At 51.8% G+C, this 11161-nt stretch overlaps 1 protein-coding gene across 2 annotated transcripts; it reads left to right on the forward strand.

Moving 5' to 3' along the window:
* Positions 1-4368: 4368 nt before the first annotated feature.
* On the forward strand, positions 4369-11138 carry LOC135422854 (galanin receptor 2b-like). Of its 2 annotated transcripts, XM_064672353.1 has the most exons (3): positions 4369-4508; positions 8332-8731; positions 9939-11138. In XM_064672353.1, exons 2-3 carry the CDS (start codon positions 8358-8360, stop codon positions 10675-10677), a joined length of 1113 nt encoding a protein of 370 aa, XP_064528423.1. In that variant the 5' UTR covers positions 4369-4508; positions 8332-8357; the 3' UTR covers positions 10678-11138. The 2 variants fall into 2 exon arrangements, with proteins under 2 accessions (XP_064528423.1, XP_064528422.1); XM_064672352.1 differs by lacking the exon at positions 4369-4508 and having other exon boundaries at positions 4737-8731.
* The last annotated feature ends 23 nt before the right edge of the window (positions 11139-11161 follow it).

Here is an 11161-nt window from a genome sequence, read left to right on the forward strand (position 1 = left end):
GGAACAGGAAATAGGACAGAGATCGAGAAAAAATTAGTGTTGGTCAGAGGTCAAATGGAGCATTAAAAAATAGAAATGGGAAGCAGGACAGAAGGAGAGAGAGGCAAGGATAATAATGGACATAGAGAAAGAATGAAACAGGGAGCAGCAGGGAGAGGCAGAAAGAAAAGGCACAGGAAGAACAGTGACAAAAAAGGGACAGAGAGCAGGACAAAGGACTAGGCAACAAAATAGGAGAGGGAAAATAACAAAGAACAGAAAGGAAAAGAGGGCAATGGAGCAGGACAGAGATGAAGAAAGAAGGGCAGAAGGACAGAGAAAAATAAGGGACAGATTAAGACAGAAATGGAGAAAGGCGGAACTGTGATGGGCAGAAGGACAGAGATGAAGAAGCAAAAAATAGTGTTGGGCTTCAGGACAGATGGACAAACCAAAAATAGATAGGGAGCAGGACTGAGAGAAAAAGAGAGGGACAAGGAATACAACAGAGACGAAGGAAAAATACTGATGGGGAACAGGATAGTGGAATAGAGCAAGAAAGACAGAGACAGGCAGAAGGACAGAGGGGTAGAAAAAAGAACAGGGAAATGGGATGTACATACAGAAAAATAGATAAAACAAGGTTCAGGACAAGACACTGGAAAAAAGGAATGCTGATTCAAGACAAAGGACAGAGCAATGAAAGCCAGTGGGCAGAGGTATATAGCAAGAAATGATAGGACAAGTTGTTGGACAGAGAGATAGACAAAAAATATGGACAGGAAGGTGAACAGAGTGACAGTATCAGGACAGAGAGCTGGAGAAAGAAAAAACAGTAACAGACAACAGGATGGGGAAGAGAGAAGAAAAAAGAAGGGCAGAGAGATAAATGAAAAAATTGAGGGACAGAACGCCAGAAAAAGGGATACAGAGAAAGACAGTGATGAGCAGGACACTGGGATAGAGAGAGAAATAGAGAAACAGGGAGAAAAACAGAGAATAAAAGGAAGGACAGGGAACAGCATAGAAGCATAAAGATAGAAATAGAGGGACAAGTGGAACAGAGGGATAGAGAGAAAAAAGGAGGGGCAGGAAACAAATCAGAGGGATGAAGAAATAAAAAAGCAGCGATGGGGAGCAAGGCAGAGAGATGGAGCAAGCAAAACTCGAGATGGAGAGAAGGACAGAGAGCAACAGCGACCGGGACTGAGGTGTAGAGAAAGAGGGAATAGAGTGAGTTGCAAAATAGAGAGAATAACAGTGGTACAAGGAAGCTGAAAAAATTACAGAGAGGAAAAAAGAGGATTGGGAAGCCTGACAGAGACAGGAAGCCAGACAAAGGGATACATAGGCAAAGAGAGAGATGGAAGGACAAAGAACAGCACAATAGTATCTGTATTTTCCGGTATCTAAAGGGAAGCATGAGAGGGACTCTTCATCAGCAACTATAGTGATAGGAAAAGGAGTAATGGGTACAAATTGAAAGAGAGGAAATTTAGGTTAGATATTAGGAAGAAATTAGGAAGAAATTCTTCACTGTGAGTGTGGTGAGACACTGGAACATGTTGGCCAGAGAAGCTGTGGTTGGCCCATCCCTGGCAGTGTTCAAGGCCAGGCTGGATAAAGCCTTAAGCAACCTGGTCTAGTGGAAGGTGTCCCTGACCATGGCAGAGGCAGTTGGGACTAGATGATCTTTAAGGTCCATTCCAAATCCTTAACATTCTATGATTCTATGAATAGAAGAGGCAGAGACAGACAGGGAGGAGGGCAGGGATCTAGAGACCTAGGGGATGCAGAGGGGGGAGTGGGATGTAGAAGATGAGGACATGGCCCAAGGACTGCTGCTTTTAGTGCCACCAGAGAATCTTACTATTCAGATGCTTCTCTCTCCCTCTTTCTCTCCTCTAGCTCCAATCGCTTGACTGTCATCCACCTATGAGAACACCTTGGTGCCTTACAACTCTTGAAATGCAGAGGCTTTATAGATACATAGTGTGACCCACACACAATTATACAATGTATCTTTTGTACCTTATACAAAAGTGTTCACAATAGTACACTTTTGTGTAACCATTATCGAACTTGTTTATATGTTGGTGATCTGGTCTTACTGCAAAGCAATTTAAATTAGTAGTAGAATGGCTAAGGCTTAGTAGAAGAGTAGGCCTAGAAAGCAACACTCCAAAGTAGCAACTTTGTTTGTGTGAAGTGGAAACCATAATCAAAGGATCTAGTCAAGCATGTACATAACGATTTGTTACCTAGGATGTGGTAAAGGTCTGTTAAACAGTTTCTAGGGATAAGACAACTTAAGTAGATTTATGATTAGAGTAGATGATTATTAATTGTTATCAGTATGAAGTATGAGCTTGTTTGTAACTGCACCTGGTTTGCTGTGGAAACTGCACGTAAACTTCTTTGTGTATAAAAGCTGAACTGAGAATGAGGGTCTTCGGAATCCTGACTTGGGGCGTTAGCCCGCAGGTTCCCGGGGCCCCGAATAAAGCACCGCATAAACCGGCACTCTGTTGGTTTGTGTTTCTTTTGGATTACGGGCATCAAGTCTGATGAAGATGGTAATGGGGAGCCAAACAGAAACAGGGATAAGGAGCAGGAAAGAGAGAGGATAGGGAGACTGAGATGGAGAAAGACACATACGGAAGAGTAGCAGGATAGAGGGATGTAGAAGGAGAGGAGCAAGGAACTGGGCCAAGTCTGAGGGCTACTCTGGAGCCCCCAATTCCAGGAACTCCACACTATGTCCTGGGGATCACCATCCTCTTACCCACTATGCCAGGGAATTGGCACCCTGCCCTCACTGCCACCCTGCTCCAGTGGAAGGTGCTTCCCTGCAGGTTCCAAGTGCCCAGGCAGCAAGAGAACAGAAGGGAGGAGAGGCAAGAGGAAGGCTCAAGGCAGGTGCAGCAGCAGTGCCTAGGAGATGAGGTTGGGCCTGGCCTTGAGGGACTATGGTGGCCAACACATGTGACAAGTCCCCACCCCGGAGCCCTGAGCAGCAGCATAGAGCTGGAAACAGAAGATGTTTCATCCAGAGCTTTAGCTCTGCCAGATCAGGGAGGCCAAGTCCTGCAGAGGTCTCAGGCTTCATCAGGTCAGCCTCTCGCTGACCGAGGCCAGAGTCTGTCCCAGCCACCATGCCAGGCAGGCATAGCTCTGCACTGGTAACACCCACAGACGGACACAGGGTGGTGATGTGAGCCACGGAGCACCACAGTGCCTGCTGCAGGCAGGAAGCAGGCAGTGTCCTGGGTAGCAGCACCGGGAAAACCCACCCCAGGGAGTTGCCATCTGCAAAGTTCACAGCTGGCCAGCAGCTCTCCAGCAGCCTGGACCCACCAGCCCAGCTGGAACAAGGCATCCAGCCCATCTCACCCATCCCCGGAGCCCAGACACTGACCCCGGGGTGCAGGGAACCCAAGGGGACAGTCAGAAGGTGACACTGCATCTTCTCACCAGCATATCCCTCTCCTGTGGTCCAAAAGAGAGTGGGGAAACGTATTGGGTTCTGGATCACCAGTGATGACTCCATTATGGGGTTCTCTGTATGGGACCTCAGTGTGCTTCTGCATCCACTCTGCACAGTGCACAGCCCTGACCTCGGCCAGGTGCTTCATGGAGCCCTCTTGCTGCTGAGACCCTGCCAGCTGAGGCAGGGCTGGTATGGGCTCTGTCTATGAGAGCTAGTCAGCTACAATTCCACCACCTCTGGTGGCACAGGCACTCAGCCTACTGCTCCGTCTGTGGCTCGCTGCTGACTGAATACAGTCCTCCATCCTACCTGTCTGGGGCCAGGGGGCTCCTGCCATACCTCATGCTACACAGGCCCTGCATCCCCTTCCCCAGTGACACCATTACTCTGGATGCTGAAGCAGCACACAGCACAACACAGTGGTCAAAGTGGCAGGGAGGGAAGGAGAATAGCCATGAGGATGCCCCTCAGCAGAGGGGCTGGGGGCATCCCCGCCATGACTCTGTGGCTGCTCGGGGTGTGAAATACGTGTTTGCATGTGTCGCGGAGGAGCTGGTGCCTCTCTGGGTTCCCTTAGAGATACCCGGCTGCTCTGGGACTCCAGCTGCCTCTCAGGTCCCCAGGAACCTCTAGAGCATTCCCGAGTGCCAGGGACAGGGAAGCGGTGGCTAGTGCTGAAGGATGTGCGTGCGGGTGTGCAGGTGTGTCGGGAGGAGTGTGTGCGCGCAAGGCTGTGCTCGGTGTCGGTGCTGCAGAGGTTGTGCGTGCCGGTGGATGCTCTGAGTGTGAGCTCGGGGGCACTGGCGTATTCTGGGCGCGATCTGAGTGCGGGAGGCGGGTGTTGCGGGGTGCAGGTGTTGGAGTGCGTGTGCGTGTGAGTGTGAAAGCGAGTGCGGAAGCGGGGGCGCGGGGCCAGGGCGGAGCCGCCGCTGGCACCAGGCTCTGCCCGAGCGGCACTGGCACCGGGCACCGGCAGCGGCACTGGCAGCAGGGGCAGAGGCGGGACCGGCAGCAGCAGGGAGAGCTGCCCTCGGCCCAGGTGGGGTCCCGCCGGCGCGGGGGGAGCGGCGTCCGTCCGGGAGCGGAGCGGGGCGCTGGGGACCCCGCACAAGGCTGAGCTGGGGACCCCGCACAAGGCTATCTCTGGCGGGGCGGGGCGGGGCGGGGCGGGACGGGACGGGACGGGCGGCGCGGGGAGCGACTCCGGGGCCAGGGCAGCCCCCCGGGGCACAAATATCCATGCCCGCCGCGGGACAAAACAGTGCTCGGGCCGCCCGCCACTGCCCGGGTGGTCTGCCTGGAAGGTGCTGGCGGGCAGTGTGGGCTCCCAGAGCAGCTCGGAGGCTCTACCCTGTGGCCCTGAAGAGTGAATGAGGCAGCTGTGCTGCACGAAGGGGGAGCGGAGGCACCCTCAGCCAGGACAGCAGCAGAGCCAGCCCGGGGAGTTCCCACTGCAGCAGAGTGCAGGCTGCCTGCTCCCCGTCCTTTTCCTTGCTCCTATCTGTCCACATCAACAGGGTCTCTGTTGTCCCTCCCGACGCTGCTATCTGTCCCCTTACACTGCCTCCTCCTGCCTTTCTTGACCTTCCCTGGCCGCAGGAGTTGGTTGTGCTGGCTCACAGCTTCCCTGGCATGACATGCTGCCTACCTTCATCAGGGCTCTGTGTTGGACTTTTTGTTAACCCCACCAGCTGGTATTGGGAACCATTCTCCCAAACAATTCCCTACCAAATCCTCGTTAGAAAAATCAGGTCTCTTGAGTCCCAACTTTGCCACTGATTGGGTTCTCATCCCTGGGAATATTACTTTCTCCATCATATCACCTTTGCCCCTGCTAGCCCTGAGCAGCAGATGTGGGAGAGCAACCTGGCTGCCCATGCTCTGCATCATCCTTCCTCTCAGAGCAGTTGTCCCTCTCGCTGCTCCTCAAGGCTATTCATTACCAAGTGAAACTCTGGAGAATTGACATACACCTGTTCACAAAAAGGTATGAGAAGGTTGCAAAATGCTTCCAAGGGACAACAGAGCCATGGGGATGAGTGGCAGTTTCCCAAGAAGATCCTAAATAGGGACCTGGAGACATCCCACTCTGCCAGAAATGCTCTGAATGACTCTCTTAGCATCTCAGTGCCCCAGCACCAGTGTCACAGTTCATGTATGTCACTTCAGAGACCTTGCTCTCGCTCCATGTCTGTTCTATCACTGTCCTGTCTGCAGGCAGGACTGTGCACAGAGGGGTGAATCAGAGCTAACCCAGCAGAGATTTGTTCCCTGATCCAGCTGGTTGCAAAGCCGTCTCTTCATGCTCGCTGTGTCTAAGGTCCTATCCGTAAAAGGAGACTGAAACACTGTTTTGCCTTCACGACCCTTACCCTCTGGGTCATGAGCCACAAGCAACCAGGGAGAACCTCAATGCTGTGGCAATGGTACAACTACCATCCTGCCACCACATCCCAGCTGGCACTTTACTCCTGGCCACTGATTGTCCCCCAAAAGAATTCACAAATCTTCCTGAACTCCCATTCCTACAGGCTCAAAGAAATAAGCTTAGAGCTGAGGAGTGAATGACAACAGAAATGGCTCCCTGACAGACATAAACAGTTTTTCCAAGTAAAGGATGAACTGCTCACTTAAACATCAAGGAGTATCAAATTTGGACTGCAACCAGGCTGTGTGATGTGCTATTACTTCAAAGTGATGGCACTGCAGGTTGCACCAGGGAGGGGTGTCTTCCTTGCAGTTGTTGCCTTCCTTAATTTGCAAGTGAGGGTGCCAGTATTTCCCTGTCATTTTGTTCTCTTTAGAGAGAAAGCCCCCTCTTTGAGAAGGGCTGACTAGCAGTTCATCTGCCTTGCAAGAGACAGAGCAAAGAAAGAGGGTGAGCTTGGGAATGAGAAGGATGGAGGGGAATGCAGAGTGAAGCAGCCAGAGACTCTACCAGGCAACACAGACACTGTCTGGGTAGATAATAGGACAATGCTTGTTTCTAGCTGCCAGCTCTTCTCCAGCTTTGCTAATACCTTTCACAGCCTCATGGAAAAAGGATCTCAGTGCCACAGCCTTGCATGGCACATCATCCCAAGCACAGCCTAAGCCAGTGCAATCAACTAGATGAAAGAATAAGCAATTCAGTGGCACTCTGAATTGCTCTTCCCTGCACACAGGGAAGCTCCCTGGTCCCAGAGAAGTTAAGCAGCATAGGAGACCAAGGTCCTGAACCAGTGTCTTGCACCAGACCCTCTGGCAGGCTCCCATACATCTATCTTTCCTGGTCATTCCAGGCCCTGTGTAAGCTCTCCTGCTTCCCACACATCCATACTGTGAGGGGTACTCTTCTCTTAGGTGAGTACCTGACACTGCCATTGGAATTTGTTTTGTCCATACCCTGAGGAAGATCTAGAAAAATAAGTAGTATGCACTTCAGTACTGGCCATCCCAGTTTTCCAGAGGAAAGCTCATCCCTCTGCCATTCATGGAGCTCTAGATTACTATGAAACAGTAGAGTCTAAGCCAGACATAAAATTTGTGTGCTGCATCTGCCACAAGGCATATTTGCATTCAGCATAACTTGAGGTCATCCCTGTGAAACCCCCTCTGTTTCAGGATGGGTCGGGGCAATCAGAGCAATCCAATAGTCACAAATGAGGGGCAGTGACCTTTTGGGTCCCAGGGAGTAGAACCAGCCTCCAGACAGCAGTAAAAAGCCTCTGAGGCTTTATGATGCTTTGGCTTGTGCATTCATGGACATCATGGACATCATCCTGTGGGAATGGTCTCCTTACAGTGTTACTGCTTCAGGCACTGGCACTGCTGGTGCTCCCTGGGGAGCATTCACTAATTCCCAAGCCTGAAAGAGCGCGCAAGCTACAGGCTTGGTTCTTGAACAGTCTCTGCAATCTCCACACTCATGGTGGCCTTGGGCCATACTCTGCTAACCACAGCACATCCCTACAAACACTGCACAGGGGGGAGAACCCAGGCCATGTTTTATTCAAGAGAAGCTGTGTATGGAATATTTGCTCAGCTTCAAAACTCAGAAATATGCAGACAGATTTCTATACCTGTGACAGAAAATCTGGGTCTTCCAGACACAACTTTGCCTTCTGCTTGCAGCCCAAATGCTTATTTTGGGGGCAGGGAAATGATATGAAAAGCCCAAGCACTTGGGAGAGCTGCCCTGTGAAAGACAGAAAAGAAATATGTATCTGGGTCACTCAAACCAAAGAAGGAGGGGTCCCATTAGAGCTGTCTTCATAAAGTCCCCACCTGGGCACAACATAGGAGCTGCAAAGTAGCTGTCACTGCCAAAAGCATTTCCAGCTCCATGCCTAGTATGTGAAGTTTATTCTAAGAGCAGGTACCAAAAGAGCTGAGAGCAGGAGAGGGATAAAAATCTGCATGTCAGTAGTGGGGGAGCAACATCTTGGCTTGTCCAGACCACGGGTTTGGAGCTGGAGCCCCACTGGTGGAAAGAACATCACACCCCTCCTGCTGTCAGCTGGACCAGCTGGGAGGCAGAAATCCTGGCTCCATTCTCCCACAGAGGAGAAAGCTGGGGACAGATGTCATCCTCTTCTCTCCCCTAAACCTCACCGCCAGCATCATCAGTCCAAGGCAGCATCTGAACATGGGCTGTGGCTTCACTTCAAGGACAGAACGGGGAAGCAGGACATCTCTTGCCCCCAACCAAGCCTACCTGTCCTTCAGGCAGCAGTGTCCAGAGGAATCTGCAATAAATGATGTGGGTCACAAAGCTGGGAACAGGGCTCTGCATCTCCAGTGATCCAGTGGGCCCACCAGCCAAACTTACAGGCTAGGCAATGTTTCTCCAGTCTCTCACATCTTTCCCTGTCTTATGCCAGGCTCCTGCGTCTCACAACAACACAGAATGACAGAGCACGAGGACTTCGTGAACTTGGCTGGGTACTGGAACTCCTCTGACAATTACCAGTTCAGCCCTGCCAGGGTTATTGTCCCTGTGGTCTTCTCCCTCATCTTCCTCCTGGGCACAGTGGGCAACAGCCTGGTGTTGGCTGTGCTGCTGCGCAATGGGCAGAGGGGCCACAACACTACCAACCTCTTCATCCTCAACCTCTGCCTGGCCGACTTCTTCTTCATCGTCTTCTGCGTGCCCTTCCAGGCCACCATCTACTCCCTTGAGGGATGGATCTTTGGCTCCTTCATCTGCAAGGCTGTCCATTTCTTCATCTACCTCACCATGTATGCTAGCAGCTTTACTCTGGCTGCTGTCTCTGTGGACAGGTAATAATCTACAAGTGCCCTTGGGCTGGGGAAGGAAAGCAGTCCGAGTGGGCAGAGGGCATGGGAAAAGCATAGTTCACCACCACTAGGTAGACGATTCAAGCCCCAGTGGTATCAATGCATGCCAAAGGTAGTTTGGGGACCAGTATGTGTCTCCTTTGCCCTAATGACTTGCAAGAAGCATTTCCAGATCTCTCAAGTGCAGATCTTTCTGTAGGAAAGATCTCCCCACGGTTAGAGCACTTGAGACCCAAGTTCGGCTCCCCGCTGTGCCCCAGACTCCCACAGAGAGTCACTAGCTCTGCATTAAAGATGCTACTTACAGGGTTACAGCTGTCCCTGAGCCACCGTTTCAGAAAAGCATCCTGTGCAGTAGCAAGGTCAACAGGGCAGCACAGCAGGAGCCACATAAATAGGCAGGAGAGACCCCAGTCCTGCAGTAAACACCTCTCATTTCTCAGGGACTGCCAACTCAGCAAAAAAACTTGTCACCAAGCAATTCCTGTCCCCACCCTGCCCCCAGTCCTTCTGCATTCTGCCCAGAAAGGCACCCGCACCACAAGCCCAGTCCCTTCTTGGAGGTCACCTAGGACATGCTGGTCCCTGACTGGTGTCACCTACATTGTTCCTAAGGGCTCTGTAAGGCAACTGTGCCAGCTACCCTTCTGACTAGGCCCACGCTTCTGGGCCAGGTTGAAGAAAAGGTCCCCACTGGGATAAGCTCCAGCCCTGACTGCACTAGGGAACACATCCCAGCCCACCTTGCTCCCTGTGCTTGCTTCCAAGGTTCCAAGAAGAGACAGGGCCAGACAGCCCTCTGCAATGAGAGGTCCACAGCCCTGCAGGCAGAAGGAAACTTCAGCCCATCACCCAGTGAAGTTACCCCGGGTCTTAAATCTTCAGTTCAGACCTCCTTCTGCTCGATAGATTCTGCTGAGCAGTGGATATCTGCCTTTTCTCCACAGAAACATCTCTGTGCCCAAGCTCAGGGACATAACCCACCCTACCATACCTGGAGCAGGGAGCCAACTGTGGCCAGAAAGAGATGCATCCTTGCTAGAAAGAGAAAAGCTGCTTTACCCAGGACTGTATGCCAAAGAGGGTGTAAGATAACATATATAGGGTCACTCTCTTGTCTCAGGAATTTATGTGACCAGGCAGAGCTTGGCTGAAACCTCAGTGCTGGTTGCTTTTCTCTCCTGCCCAGATACCTGGCTATCCGTTATCCGCTGCGCTCCCGGGAGCTGCGGACCCCCCACAGTGCAGTGGCAGCCATGGCTGTGATCTGGGGCCTCTCTGTGGTCTTTGCTGGGCCCTACCTAAGCTACTACGTCCTGATTGAGTGGGAGTCCAGCTACATTTGCATGCCTGGGTGGGAGGAGTGGAGACGCAAGGTCATGGACACCAGCACGTTTGCCTTCGGCTACATCATCCCAGTGCTCGTCATCAGCCTCTCCTACACCAGAACCATCAAGTACCTGTGGACAGCAGTGGACCCTCTGGAGGACATATCAGAGTCCAGGAAGGCCAAGTGGAAGGTAACCAAGATGGTCATCGTTGTAACCATCCTTTTCTGCCTGTGCTGGCTGCCCTACCATGTAGTCATCCTCCGATACCTCTATGGAGACTTCCCCTTCAACCAGGCCACCTACGCCTTCCGCCTGCTCTCCCACTGCATGGCCTATGCCAACTCCTGCCTCAACCCCATCGTCTATGCCCTAGTCTCCAAGCACTTCCGCAAGGGCTTCAAGAAGGTTTTCAGCTGTCTTTTGAGAAAAAAGCACCACAATAAGGTACATGTGGTGCATGTTGCCCACATTGTGCCTGGATTTGGGGCAGCTTCCACTGAAGTGTCCCAGATGCACAAGGAGATTAATAGGCATGAGATGGACCCAGCTTCCGTGGCAGTGCCTTCTGGTTCCTCCAAGCCCCTTCATATTTCTTAGCGGCCAAACTCCATTTGCCAGCTCAGCTCTGTCACCAACTTCAGGCCACTCTTTCCCACTGGGTGAGAGGGGATGCTGGAAAGGCAAGCCAGAAACTGCTAAACACTGCTTCTGCCCTTGTCGTTCCTTCCCATTCCATGCACCAACAGTTCTCTTGAGCCATCTCCCCACCGGATGCTGAATGTGAGGAAAGAAATTGACCCAGGCTCACCCTGATCCTCAAACCGCCTGGATTCCAAGTATTAAAGCTCCAGCTCCTGTCTGGGCTCTCATCCAGCAGAATTCCACTGCTCCATGGCCCCACTGAACTGGGTCCTGTGCACAAGGGGAGCAGTTCAAGATGGAGTCAAGGCTCAGGGGAGAAACTCATGTTGTTTTAACTATGTGCATTTTGTTCTTCCTCCGCATTAAAATCATCTCCCTCCGGGAAAGCTTTCTCATTAAAATGTTCAGAGAAAAGACGCAAGTGGCCGATTTAAGTCCC

The sequence above is a fragment of the Pseudopipra pipra genome, chromosome 16 (assembly GCF_036250125.1).
Source record: "Pseudopipra pipra isolate bDixPip1 chromosome 16, bDixPip1.hap1, whole genome shotgun sequence".
NCBI lineage: Eukaryota > Metazoa > Chordata > Aves > Passeriformes > Pipridae > Pseudopipra > Pseudopipra pipra.

Coding starts and splice junctions, on each gene's coding strand:
- LOC135422854 (XM_064672352.1), top strand. CDS start 8,325: ATGCCAGGCTCCTGCGTCTCACAACAACACAGAATGACAGAGCACGAG. Junction 8,732..9,938: donor GCTGCTGTCTCTGTGGACAG/GTAATAATCTAC, acceptor TCTCCTGCCCAG/ATACCTGGCTATCCGTTATC.